The 17,136-nt window shown below is 36.0% G+C and overlaps 1 protein-coding gene across 2 annotated transcripts in view; it reads right to left on the reverse strand.

The window, feature by feature from the left end:
* The window catches only part of GALC (galactosylceramidase), a 49,324-nt gene that overhangs the window by 19,408 nt on the left and 12,780 nt on the right, over positions 1–17,136 (reverse strand). For both annotated transcript variants that reach the window (XM_081048448.1, XM_081048449.1), the window contains exons 2-10: positions 16,889–16,957; positions 16,562–16,625; positions 14,904–15,017; positions 12,847–12,986; positions 10,933–10,971; positions 6,514–6,644; positions 4,470–4,625; positions 1,390–1,514; positions 218–345 (exon numbers count right to left, since the gene is read on the reverse strand). In XM_081048448.1, coding sequence (XP_080904574.1) covers positions 218–345; positions 1,390–1,514; positions 4,470–4,625; positions 6,514–6,644; positions 10,933–10,971; positions 12,847–12,986; positions 14,904–15,017; positions 16,562–16,625; positions 16,889–16,957 — 966 coding nt within the window. The remainder of the gene's footprint in view (positions 1–217; positions 346–1,389; positions 1,515–4,469; positions 4,626–6,513; positions 6,645–10,932; positions 10,972–12,846; positions 12,987–14,903; positions 15,018–16,561; positions 16,626–16,888; positions 16,958–17,136) is intronic.

Raw genomic sequence — 17,136 nt, forward strand, 5'->3', positions numbered from 1 at the left:
CTTTTACTCTTTTATCAGTTTAACTTGTGGGAGTCCCAGCTACTGAACCTGAGAGGATATAGGAAAAAGTTTCCTCATCCCCTATACTGTTTATTATATGTCAATTATACTTTAAAAATTGGTTTAAAAAAATGTTCAATGTATTTTATACTGTTTTTGAAATACTAACAAAGTGAGTTAATCCAAAAAAAAAAAAAATCAAAAAACAAAGAATTACCATAGTTTCAATGATGATGGTAAGGTTACCTAAGCCATCAGTGAGAGCTACGTAGCTTCCTCCTTTCTCTAAATGGCCAACTGTCTTCAGGTAATACCAACCTGGTTGAGTAAACTGAGTGGTATGAGCTACAGAAAAGCAAAGAAAGACTCAAATAAGATTTTAAAATGGTGATAACATGGTTTCTTTTAAACAAACACATTGTCTACTGATTTGAGTCTGATTAAGTCTAAAAGCTATTTACTCTGGAAAAAAATACTTGCCAACCCAGTGTTCCAGCTTTGGACTAATTAGTCCAGTTAAATGGTACAATTGTGGGAAGATTCTTAGAATGACTGGTAAAAATAAATGAACCATACTCTATCAGTTCAAGAATATTGATGGTCTTTTTTTCCAAGAGTAAAATAAAGTTATCTCCTCCCAACCTTTCTTCACCTCTATTTAACCAATCCTAATATAACTACAAAAAATAAAGTTTAAAAAGTTAATAATACATTTCAAAAACTAAGCTTTATGGTTTCAAATGAGCTTATTTCTACAACATATATTTATTAGGCACCTCCAAAGCTGGCCCTGAAAATGTGCTGAGCAATATTCCATGTCTCAACCCCACCCCTCAAAAAATCAATTTCAGCATTTAAGGACTTAACCAAGATATATGCCAAAGTAACATATTGATTATTTTTACTTAAAGTTACTTGAGCAACAGCCAGTGCGAGGACATTCTGACCCTCCTCTCTGTCCCCTGAAAGCAGGAAATAAATCTCCCCTCTGAAAGGCAGAGACTTCCTTATTGCCTGAGACAGGAAACTCAGAGCCCAGAAAGCTGTGTAAGGGAACTGCTTAGTTTCCTCACTAACTACTGCAGGCCTATTTTGTTGCCTTGTGAGTTCTTCACAGATTCTTTATTTCTTTGTCTAAAATGTGTATCAACAGCTTGCTTTGGTCACTTTTTAGGTCCCATGTTTGTGAGACTTCCTTATGTACAAAATTAAATTTGTTCTTTTTTTCCCTGCTATTAATCTGTCTTGTATCTATTTAATTATTAGACAGCCAAAAGAACCAAGAGGGTTAGGGGAAAATGTTCCCCGTCCCTGACAATCCCCTCAGTGTTTTCTGCTTTATCTGTTAGAAAGGAATTTAAGGAGTGAGAGATGGCGTCAGAACCACACCTGATACCCAGATAGGAGACTCTACCACGTAATGCCCACTCCATGGCTCTTGAGCAGTCATCAGTCCACAGCGCCCATATGGCAACTGTTCGTAGTAACTAGCCACCAAATTCCAAGCGATTGTTCTAAAAGATTTGTTTGATAAAAAGAGAAACAACAAAACAGTTTGTGATCAAAATGTAAATGTCTAGAAGCCTATATAGTTTATATCAATATATACAGTTTATATAAATATATACAAATAACCAAAAAATGACCACGCAAAGAAAGAAAATACAAGCTGCCTACATTCACTCATGTTTTGAAAAATCCAGTGCTGGATGCATCTAAATATTTTAATGGTGAATCGCATAATAAAACAATATAGATATATTTGAGGTATGCAATTTTTACTGAACAATGGTGTAACCAGAAGATGGATCATGCCCTACCAGTATCAGACATGTCATAAATCTGAGTCAAATATAAAGGCTTTTATCCATACCTACTTTCCTGCTGACAGTCAGCCTTCTTAACGCTCCAGTTTCATGACATAATTTTATGAGTTTGGCTCGGAGCTGTTGCAAAGTTTTACAAATGAGAACTCTTAGAGTCTGACTGCCTGGGTTCAAATCATGGTTCCACCATTTAACCTCTCTGGACCTCAGTTTTTTCATCTGTAAAATGAGGATAATAATTGTACCTAGCTCATGGGACTGTTGTGAGGATTGACTATCCTAACACATATGAAGAGTATAGCAAAAGGTCTGGGCTGTAGCACCACTATGATTCTGCTTCATCGAAACACACTAATTGGGTCAGCTTGCTGGTCTGTATTTTGGTTCATTCTTTCAGATGTCCACAGCTGGTATTAAACCCTACAACTGTGACTCTGGTTCTCAAAAAAATCCATGGGCAAAACGGAAGGTCTGGATCCTGATACTGCTGGGTTTCTCACAAAAAAAAAAAAAAAAAAAAAAAAAAGAGAGAGAGAGAGAGAGAGCTTACAGAATGTTTCTTTTCAAGTCCTCACCCATAGTAAAATGACAAACTGACATTCTTCCAAAATCAAAGCCTTCTAATTCTGTCAACACGAAGTAGAAATAATTTCCAATTTTCAAAAATCCTTACTACCAGCAAAAATTTTAAGAGCATTCATGATTTTACCCATGATCATGGTATCTGCTCTGGCTCATGCTAGAAATATAAATCAAAACAAACTATCTGGAGAGCACTTTGTTATTTATACAAAAGCTTTGAAAAATCTATATGCCTCTGACCCAGACATTGATTCCATTTCTAAAAATACACCCTCAGGAAATAATCATAGATTTCTATAAAGATATCTGTATACAATTGATCACTTCAGTATGTACAAAGCTGTTAACCAAAAGAGAAAAAACTTCCACTTCTAAGAAGGGGAGAACAATCAATGAGGTGTAATATATTTTCTGCATCAGTGTTTTCCAAACTTGCGTGGCATCAGAATCACCTGGGGCACTGACTAGACTAACAGAGTCCCAGGAGGCTTCCTGGAGATGCGGATTCAGCAGGTCTGGGCCTTCCAAGGATTCAGTATAAACAAGTGACTCAGTTGCCACTTGAGACAAAGCAAGTTTGGGAAATTCTACTGTATGTAACAGAACATGTATAAACGTTAAACATGAAGAAGTGTAAGTACACTTAAATATAAGGAAAAGTTCATAATGCCTTATTAAGTGAAAAGCAGCTTATTTACTAAACATTATATAGTATGGTCTCAATTTTGCATTAAAATTATTTATATACAGAGGGTGCCAAAAAAATGAATACACATTTTTAAAAGGAAAAAACTATATTAATATATACTGATAACAAAAGGTGAGTACAAGTCACTTTTGACTTTTGCAATTATGAGAGGTGCTCAAAGTGGTTACCATAAGTGTCCAGACACTTCTGATTATGGCAAACTACTGCTTAAGCAATGTTGACCAAAATGTTAACATCTCTGAAAATTACACATTTTAAAATTACCTTTTTTTTGCCACCCTGGTGTGTGTGTATCACATAAATGGGTGGATGTGCACAAAAATTTTTAAGAACAGTTACTTCTGGATGGCAAAAATATGGGGGATTTTGTTTCCTTCTTTGTACTTATATGCAGTTGCTAAATTCGCTGCCATGAGTATGTATTACTCTTAATACGAAATTAATTAACTTATTAGAACCAAACTTTTCATGGCAGGCATCTTTTCTTTCAAAAACAGAAAAGGAACAACAGCTGTCAGAATAATATATCAACCCACTTTAATATCACAAAAGAATGTATTAGCTTGCTTTTGTTATATTTATCATTGTTTTAGAAAGCTAATTTGACTCTATAAATTACAATTAAAGCCCCTCAAAGCATTTAAGAAATACTTCCCTGAGAAATTTTTTAAAAAATTGTATTCTCTTTTTAGAACCTGTTTTGGAAAAAGTTACACAAATTATGTGATATCATGAGGTATCAATCAGGCAGATTGGGAAGTGGATAAATCACAAGACCAGTTGCCTGTGTTTTTTTTCCAAGAGTCACTATCATAAAAAAATGGGGAAAGAAGGAAACTATTCTAGATTAACAGATTTTAGAGGCATCACATCTAAACACAATGCGTGATGCTTGACTGGCTCTTAGCTTTAAAAAATAAACGCTATAAAAGACATTTTTCAAGACAATTAAATTTGAATATAGACTGGATATTAGAAATACTTTAAAAAATGCTCTTATGCTTTTATGTATCAAAGTGATATTGTGATCATGTAGAATAGTCTTAATTTAGGAGCCACATGCTAAAATATTTAGGGGTAAAATGTCATGACATCTGTAATTTACTTTATAATTGTTCATTTATATATATATATGTTACTTTATTCAATACAGACTATATTCAAATAATGAAAAATAGATATGTATGTAGCTTAGGTATAAATATAAGTATAGATGAAACACATAAGGTAAAATGTTTACAATCATTGAATCTAGGTTGTGAGAATATGAAAGTCCATTGTACTTTTTTCTACTTATTCTGCTTCTGAAATTTTTCAAAATAAAAATCTTTAAAAGGTTTTTAATAACTTACGAAGTCATATTGCCATTGATATAATTCTGATTCAATATGCGACCCCAGCAGCCTGCACCCACATCATTATTGAAAGTGCTAAAATCTTCAGAAGACCACAGCTTCTTCTTAGTCAACTTTGCATCCTTTACTGTATAGGTCCCAGGATAATGAGCTCTAGAAAAGAATAGGTGGGAAAAAACGGGAAAAGGTCAAAATGTGGTGCTTATATGTATTTGTTGAGTGACTAAAAATACATGTCTTCTCCAACGTCTTCTGTTGTAGAACAATGGACAGCTTCCAGGTAGATGTCAGATTGATTGTAAGCATCTCCTTCCCACCGTTGTGTCTCAGGATGCCCTTAAAATGAGATAAACCTATAACAATATACAAAATGGGAAGGAAGATCACTGATGGATGAGAAATTTCTATCTGTTTCTGGAAACCATAATATGTACGGAAGCATGTTGATATTAATAGATGGAGGTAGCAGAGAAGGCCAAGGCCTAGAACACTCCAATAAATGAATAAAGTGGGGCCAGGATTCAGACTTCCCAAAGGAAGTACAGAGCTTTGGGACACTAGGAAGGAAAGAGTAAGAAGGAAGTCAAAAATAAGACTAATGAGTCTCTGAGGTCAGACAATTAAGTTCACAAACTCATCCTAGAAAACTGCTACCTACCTCATTGCTGAATGTCACTATGATCACCTTCGAAGTACTCCCCTTGGGAAGCTATGCACCGACACCAGCGCCTAGTCCACCCTTCAAAGCAATTTTGGAACTCTTTTTCTGGAATGGTCATCAGAGCTGTCATCCTATTACCCTTGATACCCTGAATGTCATCAAAATGTCTTCCTTTCAACACTTCCTTTATCTTCCGCTAAAGAAAGAAGTCACTGGGGGCCAGATCAGGTGAGTAGGGAGGGTGTTCCAATACAGTTATTTGTTTACTGGCTAAAAACTCCTTCACAGACAGTGCCGTGTGAGCTGGTGCCTTGTCCTGATGCAAGAGCTATGTATTGTTGGTGAAAAGTTCAAGTCGTCTAACTTTTCCATGCAGCCTTTTCAGCACTTCCAAATAGTAAACTTGGTTAACTGTTTGTCTGGTTGGTACAAATTCATAATGAATCATCCATTTGATATCAAAAAAGGTTAGCAACATCATTGTAACAAGTTCGTGAACTTAATGGTCAGGCCTCATGTTACATAAAATAGTACCTCCTCCTTTGTCCCACCTCTAGTAGATAGGCATTTACTCCCAGACAAAAACAAAAAATAAAAAAATAAAAACCCACACAGTTTTTTCTTGAATAAAAAGAGTAAACTACCTTTGGAAAACTTCAAGTTATTATCCCTTAACCCAGTCAAATTGACACATAAAATGAACCATCGTACTGGGGAAGGGGCACAAGAGATATTTCTGTATTATTTTTTACAACTACACATGAATTTACAATTATCTGAAAATAAAAATTTTGATTAAAAAATCTCTCAAAAACATACATATATATTTATACACACACACACACACACATACACACACACACACAAAACGAGTAAATACTATATATATTTTGCTGGAACCCAGTGAGGTCAAGGTGCAGAGGGCTGAAAGGCAGAATCGGACTAAGGAGCAGGGTCAAAGCCACACTGCTAAGGAGACATGACAAAAGCCATAATCAGTACACCACACCAGGTACGTAAGTGTTCGTGAGAGAACGCCCAACCACAGGAAGCCTGAGAGTTAGGAATTCATTTCACAACATTGCTTTTTGTAATTTCTAAAATTTAAATACTACCCTGCCTTTTCATCTTACAAAGCCATGTTGTATTACTGCAAACATTAATGCAATGTTTTAAAAGTTACCAATACATTTCATGGTCACAAACATTTCCAAGAAAATGGAATGAAATAATCAGAAGCACAGGCTTCAGTTAAGTAAACACAGGACAGTTACTTTCCGAAAATGTAATCAAATGGGAAGAAAGGGCAACAACAGAGGCACCATCGGTATCCAGCCCAAGCAGCCAGAAACTTCGTTCTCCCAGGAAAACGCTCCTTACCCGATAACATCAATCGCCTTCAAGAGCTCGGAATCAAGCAGCATAGAAGCAGAAATGGGCTCCCAAAAATTATCACTCGCTATGATTTTCACATGTTGTAGACCTTGATAGTCCATCATTTTTCTTAAAACCTTTCAGAGAGGTAAACAGAACACAGGAAAGGTTACCAATGAGTTTTCACCTGTTGAAACCAATAGTTACACCTATTACAACCAAGAGAGCCAAAGCATCTTCAAAAACCAGCACCCTGGAGGATGGAGTCATTATTATTTCCCAGGAGAAATGTGCCTCCTGTGTACGTAAAAGATTAATAGTAAAATAAAAGTATTATCATTAAGATAACTTACTTCATGGGAATGTAAAAATAAAATAAACTCAAGAGCTAAAAATGCTTTAGAGGGATTTTCCCTCTGACCTCGAAATGGTTAACCAGAGAAAATCAGGGAGAGAGGGTAGAAAGTAAAAAAAAAAAAAAAAAAAAAATCATAATAGTACTACACAGAAATGACCACTATTATTTTGGTATGCATTCTTTCAGGAATTTTCTTATGTAGACAGAATAATAAAATCGGGACCATACTAAACATCATTTGGTAAAATGCTAATCTATAATTTTATTTTGATAATTTTACAATGTCTTCAAATATTCTGCCATTACTGAAACTATCGTAGTTCTTAATATTTTGTATCATACTAGAAATAGAAATACGAAATATCTCATCGTTACCCTCAAGTCTTTCACAGGTATAGACAGGACAGGAAATAAAACCTACCTATAGGACTATCTACCCAGGAAAATGAAAAGCAACAAGCTAAATTCTAACACAAAATAAATCAACACTGGCATTCAGTACGTACTTGGGCACCAGGAGTCCCTAAAAGAAACACAAGATGGGGTCCTCATTCTTAGGCAATAAACACACTCACCAAGACACAAAAACTAACAAGGTGTACCAGAAAATAAGTACACGACAAAATGTATAGATTGCCCATATGTAAAATAAGAGCAGAGAAGAGGAGACTTCATTTAACCAGGGAGCAGAAGGACCAGATTTCAAAACAGAAGTAGTTCTTTTTTTTTTTTTAATTGGGGAAGGGGAACAGGACTTTATTGGGGAACAGTGTGTATTTCCAGGCCTTTTTTTTTTTTTCCAAGTCAAGTTGTTGTCCTTTCAATCTTAGTTGTGGAGGGCGCAGCTCAGCTCCAGGTCTAGTTGCCGTTTCTAGTTGCAGAGGGCACAGCCCACCATCCCTTGCGGGACTTGTGGTTGAGAGCCCATGTGGGAATCTAACTGGCAGCCTTCAGTGTTAGGAGCATGGAACTCTAACCTCCTGAGCCACCGGGCCAGCCCGACAGAAGTAGTTCTTGATGAATGGGTACGAATGAGCCCCACTATTGTGCCACTTGGAACAGTCCTGTTCATAGTGGGTAGCAGGTGCTCAATAAATATCAGTTGGGTTAATTAAGATCAGAAAATAACAAAGAATTTCACAACCTCTCGTTTCACATTCTAATTTTTCTGAACTAGGGAATTTTCCAATCAATTAATGTGCTCTTTTAGGAAGCAAATAATGAAGCTCGAGTCAATTCTATGTTGTACTTTAAATGGATGATTTCTTAGAACTGATGAACTATAGTGTTTAAAAAAAAACAAGGTGAGAATTAGAGTAACAATCCAAGTTGATCTTTCAAACAAGTTTCTTAGGGTACCCTGGAAGCAGTCTGACCAGGTCCTTATGGTAAATAGAGAGCAACGCTCAAGATTCAGTAGGATTGAGACTCCCTATCCCTCTATTACAAGACCAACCTTGAGTTTCATCACCCTGAAATTCTTTCTTATTCTTACAGAGAGGAGGGAGAGCAACTTAGTCAAGTTTGCATTTATCATTATGGATATATATAGTTTCTCTAGTGCTATTCCTAGACCATCACCTCCAAAACTGCTCACATTTGTATACAGTATATACAAATAACACTCCAAAATATACAAGTCTATAAGTTGTATTTTTAAATAAGTTTTCATCCCAAAGTCAGCATGAATAGAATTTTTTTAAGCAAAATTTTACCTAATATATTTCCAATGTTGTTTTCATTGTAGAACCCATCCTTTCCCCCTAAAAACAAAAGTTATCTATTTATAAGATAAAGGAAAGGGAAGCTATTCGGCTTGAACCCAATGAGGGTCCAGAGACTCACATATCTAGTTCTATCCACCACCCTCAGATCCTACATATGGGATTTTCCAGACACAATTTAAAAACCACATCACTGAAAACCAGAATAAATCATAAATACAATGTAAATAACAAAAAATAAAAGAAACAATAGCCCTGCCTTCTTTATATAAATTGCTTATTGTATTATATTGATTTCTACTCTTAAAAACAAATCCTTATTATTACTAGGGGCCATCTTACTACACTATATGGAATATACATTCATTAAGCTTATCGAACCTAAATACCTACATTCATCTGCCATTATTGAACTCTTTCAATAGACATGTTAACACACGGGACACAGAGTCCAATAAAATCTTGCTACAAAATAGCAGTTACAAACTAAAAGTTTTTATGTCTGAGATATTTTACTGCAAGTAAACTAAAGTTTGAAAGAAAAGAAAATGAAATCTGAACTGTTTAAAATAGCAATTAGCCTTTCAAAGCAGGTATGGTGAATTAGAACACGATGGAATCAGAACAGACTCTTAAGAGTTTAAAAAAATAAAACCTCCTTAGTTGCAGATCATTAGTTTTAGAAAAAAGGAAAGCAGATTCTAATGCTTTTAATGCTACCTTCAAATGAAATGAATACAACTAGAGCAACACAAGAAGAAGAAAAAAGTTGGCTATGAAATGGCAAATTTGGGTAAATAAAAAGTTCATCACTTTCCACTAGTATGCCCTTGCCGTGGCACCGTACCTAGCTCTAGGGTTATACAGTCGTATGCACAAGTTGGCTTCTGCTCTGTGCTCTTGCTGCTCTCATCAGACTTATGCTCACAGCAGACACGACATCCCACCAACAACCTTGTGCTTCCATCTTACACTAGCTCCACTGCCCCACCTCCCACAACTACCCCACCCCCACACCACTACAGTACCTGCAGCCTGAAGGTGACCTCGAGTTACCTGGCTCTGGCTTCAATCCTATCAAATCCCACAACCAAGGATTAGTTCAAATGTGCCATTACTCCAGTGAACATGGTGGCCTACTAATGGCTCAGTGCCCCCTCAGTTCCCCCCTTCTCTAATCCATCCTTCACCATTTGCCCTTCCCCCAAATCCCTTCTCCTCTCAGTCTTCACTTATTTGCAGTGTCATGCTCCTGCCTGAGCAACTTGGGGAGCTCCTATTAATACATCCTACCTTAAAGATTCCAAGTACATGTCACCCGCTCCAACAGACTTCCCTAGTCCACCCAAGCAGAAATCTCACCTCCTCTCTGTTACCTCCTGTCAACCCTTTATGTGCATCACTCTGCTAGAGGAATTATGCCTGATCTTTTAGATGGCTGCATGGGACTCTGTAGCACCCAAATGTGAACTCCTTTTGGGCAGAAACAGTATTTTGTATCGTTGTATTCCAAGTATGTGCACAATGCCTCACAAATTAGGTGTTGAGTTAATACTTGCTGATTAACTAAATGAGAAAATAAAAGAAATTTAGTGCTTAGAACAGAAGACATTCGATTTAAAGAAAATGTTTTAACAACTGAAACAAAATATAACCACAAAATTATATTCCTTAGACAAATGACACACAAAACAAGACAAACGGAACTGAAAAGTAAACTAGAGAATATCTCCACCAGAAAATTAAAATGCCCTTGTTTTCAAACGACAGAAGGGGTTATCATTCTCAGTTTTCCCTTTCCTAAAAAATAGCAATAATAGTAGTTACCTCATAAGGGAGGTAGGAAGTGTTAAATGGAGATAAATGTTTAGGAAAATGGCTCAAAGTCATATGCTTTGCAAATGTTAGTTGCTACCTATTTCTAATCACAAATAGAAAAATGTAATATTCCAATATAATAGGCATTCCAAAGAAAATAAGAATGAGACAATGTACCAGATATTTTGATGTAAGATAATGAAAGAAGAAAACTATATTTCTTTAGGGCCTAAAAGTCTAAAATGATGCAACTGCTTTTATAATAATTATTGTAATTCCACAAATAATTAATTTTAAAATAGGAAAATTCAACACAACTCTTCAGACAGGCAATTTGGGGCTTACAACGAATTACATATGCTTTCATGGGGAATATAAATATTAAGATTTTGCTTGAATTTTATGTCACAACTAGCAAAACAAATAACTGCTGTAAAAAAAAATACAGTTCCTACTACTAATTTCCATGGAACCATAAAAGAATTATTCACTAGTAACTTAAAGAGATTTTAAAGTTGTACATACCTTGATATAATCGATGTTAAATGACCTCTCATTCCAAATCTGCAAAACAAAAAGTCAAAAAGTTTGAATTCAAAGTTTTTAAGAGTCAGAAAGTAGACATCATCGTGAAGACACCACTTTTCTCATGGTCTTTCCTATCACCTGGAAAGCCATTTTTTCTTACTTTATGGAATGTCCTGGTTATAGAATTTAAAGATCTTTGTAAGACAACATAACTTTTTAAAATTAAAATACTATTTTTAAAAGTATTAAAATATTGGGTGGGTGTTTTCAAAGAATCATTTAGTGAAGAGATTTCTAAAAACCGAATATTCATTCAGTCAACAAATACTGACAATGCAATGTGTTCCGGGAACTACAGGAGGCGCTGGAGACCCGACAGACGTGGGGTTGCGGTAATAATTCAGACACCCCAGAAACCGGGTGTTCATGTGTACACCGTACAGAAGTGACTTTTTTAACACAGAGAGAATCAGAAAGATGTGCTACAGCGCAAAAGCAAAACCTTAATGAGGATAAAAGGAACACACACAAACCTCTTAGGTTGAAACATGAAGCATGCGGATTTAGAGTTGAAAAGGAATGTGCATGATTTTCATTTTGCTGCTGAGAAAACGGTGAATGACAGAGAAGGGCCTGGAGTCCAGGCCCTGTAACTCTTTTTACTTCAGCGATACAGGGAAGAATTCTTATTAAAGAAGCTCCTCACCTTAGCGTGGGATTATCAAGAGTCTAAACAAGATGTGAATCGGCCATTATTGACCAGAAACAGCTTCTAAGTGTGACTACCATAATAGAATGCTATCTGACCCACACCTACATTGACTCTCACTATGGGTTAAAAATGCCTTAATGTAAGAAATTTCTCAAATACAAACATTTTCAGTCATAATTTAGAGAGAAAGATAGTAACAACAAGGGTACTCTTGCTTCTGGCTTCCAGCCCTTGGCTCATCCTCAGGTCCTATGTCATCCCATGACACTGCCGTTTACCTGTTCCCAGGTCTACTTCTCTCACTGAACTCCTCAAGAGCTTACTCATCCTCGTATCCCTAGAACATAATAGTTACAGTACCTGCAACACAGTAGGAGCTCAGTAATTGCCTTGCTGATTGCATGAAAACTTTTAAGATCAGTTTTGACAGATGGCAGATTTAATAAACAAACGTACATGGAGACCCATTATATGTGTGTGTGAGGCTCTGAGGGTACAGTGCAATCTGAAGCATGCCCCCAACCTGCCAACAGACCAGTTACCTGCTAGAAGGACAAAAATATCATAATTTACATTTTTAAATCATTAAATAACATTTTAGGACAAGGTTATGCAGATTTCAGCCAGCCTGCCAAATCTGGCATACCACTTGTATTTTTATAGCCTGAGAGCTAAAAATGGTTTTTACAGTTTTAAAGGGTTACAACTTAAATGGTTATATAAGTTTCTCCATAAGATCCTAAATAACACCTTTTCACCTACAAAGCCTAAAACATTTACTCTCTGATCCTTTAAGGAAAAGTCTGCCACCCTAGTTTAGAATAGAAGACTCAGACAGCAAAATAGGATTAATCATTAAACTGTCTAGTAAACATAGTATTGTAAGAACTAGAAAAACTAGGAAAAGCTTTGAAGAAGGAGAATTTGAGTTGGGGTGGTACCAGAAACAAACATTTAAAAAAAAAAATAGTTCAGAGGGTAATACAATACAGTTTTTCAAAAGTGGGAAGGATGAGAATGGGCAAAGAGGAGGATACAAGGTCCCATGTATTACAGTTAATGTTATTATCAGACACCAATAGAACAAATTAGTATCACAACACAAAATGGTTAGTCAACCAAGTGCTACAAAACAAACTACTTTTAAAAAGTACAGGTAAACTTCCCAAAGTGAAGCATATTTAAATTCCATTACTAACCCCAATATAATCAATGTCCAAATCGTGATAATGTTTGGCACCCACAATCCAGGTTATGACGTAGTAGGCAGTCAGCTGAAGGTTTTCATAAGGCCAGTTGAAACCATTTCCCAGCCATCCAGGGAATGACCATGGCAACCCTGCAGAGAGAAAGGAGGACACAAAAGTAGAGTGGTTATAACAGTGCGACACTATTAGAAACAAAGCAAAAGAAACCAAAACGAACACAGGCACAACAAAAAGCCAACACAGATCTGACTAAAGGACAGATGACATGACACGCACAAATTCTCAAAATGCCTTCCAGTTACAGATGTTAGAATTCCTTATTGATCCCTAGAGTTAGAGTCAATAATTCCAAATGCTCTCTCAAGAAAAAGAAATAAAAACAAACAACAAACACCTCTCTCAAAGATACTTACCAATAGAAAGAAATAACATACAATTTAACTTAACATCCCATCACCTGCTATAAGGTGTTCAATATCCAATTTCTGTTTTCTGAGGTCAAATGAAAAAGTTCTGAAAGCTTATGCTGAATTACTCCTATGAGGTAAGCATAAAACAAACTCCTCATTCACTACTAAGGCCACTTAAAATATAAATTAGGTAATCAAATTTAGCAAAACTACTTTGTCCTTGCAGCAACTTAAATGCCAATGACTCAATAAGGGAAAGATACATTTGCTAAATGATATAGATTAAATAATCCACATTCTTCCAATACCCTAATTATTATTTTTAAGTAAAAAATGAGTAGAGAAGCACTAATTACAATTATAAATCCTAATTCTGTTACTAATGCACTAAAATAAGCTCAACAGTTAAGTTCCTTAACTGTTTACATATTATCAGTCTAGTTCACCACTGAAAATAGCAAAATCAAAATGACAACATGCTTACTTTTCTTAAATCAAGAGGAAAGACTAAGTGTGCCTACACAAGAAATGTGACATTGAAATAATGGAGCATTTTAAAACAATGAAATGCCAAATACATTCTGAAGGCCCACCATGTGTAAGTCTTTGTTAGGACATGGTTCAGCATGCCAAATTTTCTACATTTAAATGAGAACTGACCTGGAAAGCCACCCAATAGGCAATTGCACACTGAAGTCAATGATGCTTTTCACTGCCCAAAACATTTCTGGAATCTCTTACAAAAGTCCATTTACAAAGAACATTCCTCTTTTTTTTTTTTTTTAATTTAGAAAAACATGCTTGTCCTCTAATTCGACGGTTGAAAGTGATTTTTAAAATCACTTGAAATCAAGTCTATAAAATAGAGCTCATTAATCTCACTGAAATTTGAATGTGCAAACCTATTTCAAAAAATCAAATTCATTTCAAATTATGAAATAGGCCACCACTGTGTATGTTTGAAATACTTTACAAGTCTGTACTTTGTTACAGAAGAACTGAAATGAATACAGCCCCATCTGACAAATCATCCAATGATCCTGCCACTAGAACCTAAGCTGCCCAAGGGCAGTTATTGAGGGTTGGATTGGTCAGTATCGCCAGTGCCTGGAACAATGACCATCACAGGGGTGGGTTTCAAAACAAAGAACCTTTGTATGTACCGCGTCTAGAAATGGGGTCTGCTGCCACATGTAATATACAACTTTGAAATAGCTGGAATATACTATTGCATGCAATATACCATTTTATAAATAGCATTGCCCTTTGACAGATTTTGATGGGAAATGTTGAGCAAAGCAGTTTAGCATCAAGAAAAAGGGGGGAAATAAAAAAACCCACCAGAATGGAATAGTCTGATTTTGCCATTCACTAATTATTTGAACTTCAGTCAGTGGCATAGCCTCTCTGAGCCTCTACTGCTTCTTCTGTAAAATGGGAAGTGTAATAAAGATCAGACGTACTACATAAGGGCAGAGAGGACCGTGCCTGGCATGTGTCTTGCTGCTAGTTGCATACTGGTAATAGTAACAGCATTATTAGTTAGTCAGTATTAATAGAGACTCCACATACATGATTCAGAATTTAAAAAATTAAAGCAAAACAGACTGCAAAAGCATGGCAGACTTCACATCTTACCCATGAGAGTAATATTAGGGTTCCGCTTCTTGGCTTCCTTCATCAACCACCACTCATATCCTCGGAAATAATTCTCATCTAATGCATAGTGCATGTGGGACGGCTCAGTGCCATCTGAATGTGAGAGAGCAGAAGAGAGGAAACTACCCATTAACGGTGCTTTTTAGGGCCACTCTCCCTGGCACACATACACATGTTTCACAAAAGTCGTATTCCAGGTCCAATCCTGAAGTTGGGCAAATAAGAACATCTTTCATAACTTGAGGATGGATGATTAAAACCCATTATTTCATCTTTTTTCATTATCCTAAGCAGTGCAAACATCTTCAATAATAAAACCACACCTTTCTGTTATAAGCAGTGTTAAGAGAGGTGGTATCACCTCATATACTAGAAAACTCCTAGGACTACATTCTGCTGGGCTTTCAGTCTCTGGGGTTTTCAAATCTCCACATTCAACTTTAAATTCACATGGCCTCAACTTCCAGCTTCTCAATCCCAGCTGTGAATCCCTGGGCGCCTGGGCCCCAATTCTCATACTCCATTCCTTGAACCTATACTGTGCCTTTTATACCAAGACCACAGAGGTTTGAGGAAAAAGGAATGAGTACACATCCACATTATAAGAAAAATTCTATACTAGCCTTTACAGTGTGTCAAGGTAGGTAGCTGACACTGGCCTTCAGGTGTTACCAGGCCTCACAAACCCCTGCCCTTGATAAGAAGGCCTCACAAGGAGAGTGGCCCTTGCCTAGTTCTTAAAGGTAAACATCAGAATTCACAAGAATTACCTGTGTCTGTATGTCTCCCCCTCATTTAGCTTCAGCACATGAAACTGGCCGGTCATTATCAATTATACATGAAAGGATCTGACAATATAACACAGGTCCTCTCACAAGGGGTTTCCTTTTACTTTAATTTGCATTTTTTTCTTTCAACATAAACACTACCACCACCTCACAGATATATCTGTTTAACAAAAATTACTTCCAAATCACTAACAGGAACACAAGAGTAAAAACAATACTTTAGAGTTCCCTATAATGGAATCTGACCCATAAATAGTAAACTCTATATAACCACTGAGATAATTAAATTCCTTTTTTTTTCTTGGAAACCAGAGGCCTAAAGACTTAATTGACTACATGCACTATACAAAACCAATCAAAATGGTGGCAACGAAGACTGAAGATTTAGTGATTAAAAATAATTTTGTTTAAAAGAAAAAATAGAGCTATGTATCTGAAATACTGATTACTTATATTTTTACCACCTATTTTATTTAAAGCTAATAACCCTTTACACGTTTTATACAATATTAAAAACTTTGTTTTTTTAACTTTTCAGTACAATTTCAAACTATACCCAGGTTCTCTCTAGTGAATATAGGTTTTAGAAAACTATAGATTTGCTTACTACTGATTATTTCAACTAAATATACAATCTGAAGTCCAAATGCTGTTTTTAATGGGAAAATGCATATCTTTATACCAATTTTTAAAAATAATTAGAGTGAAAAAGGAACAATTTACTAAGCAATAATCAATATCAAAAATGTTGGCATCATTTATATTCCAAAATCACAGTCCATAAGTTTAGGCATAGATTCAAATGTTGGGGGTGGGGAGGGGGAAAGTCCATTTCCCAAATACTCCTACCTGTTGTCTGCCCATCACCACCTATTTCGACTTTTAGAATATGCAAAGAAGCACCGAAGTTTGGCTGGAGAAAGAAGTAACAGTATTAACACTGTGATTCATTGTATGAAGGACAATACACTTCAAGACAATTACTAATTGCTGCCTTTGATTTTACAGATGAGAAATCCAAAGCAAAACTTCAACTAAATAGCAACTTATCCCAAAAGTAAATTGCCATTAAAAACAGAAAAACCTAGAATTTTGAAGGTGATAAATTCTCTGGGTGGTATTCATCATAGTTTTTAAACTATCACAGATACTATTAAATAGCTATTTTTCCATTACCTTAAAGAGATAATCCAATATTTGAGAACGATAGGGCTCTGGGTAATTCACTAGAAGTCGGGAAGTTGCCTAAAAAAAAGTTTTCAAAAGCATGAATAAAACAAATCCAATCATGAATACTTTTTCTTGGTGTTTTATGTATTCCACGTAGCACACCCATATTTAGCCAGCTTTTAGGCAAAGCTGAGCTGTGGAAAGTCTCAGGTTATTTGCCTATATCTGTTTTGCCCATCATTGGGCAAATAGGT

Source organism: Rhinolophus hipposideros (genome assembly GCF_964194185.1).
Source record: "Rhinolophus hipposideros genome assembly, chromosome: 5".
NCBI classification, from domain to species: domain Eukaryota; kingdom Metazoa; phylum Chordata; class Mammalia; order Chiroptera; family Rhinolophidae; genus Rhinolophus; species Rhinolophus hipposideros.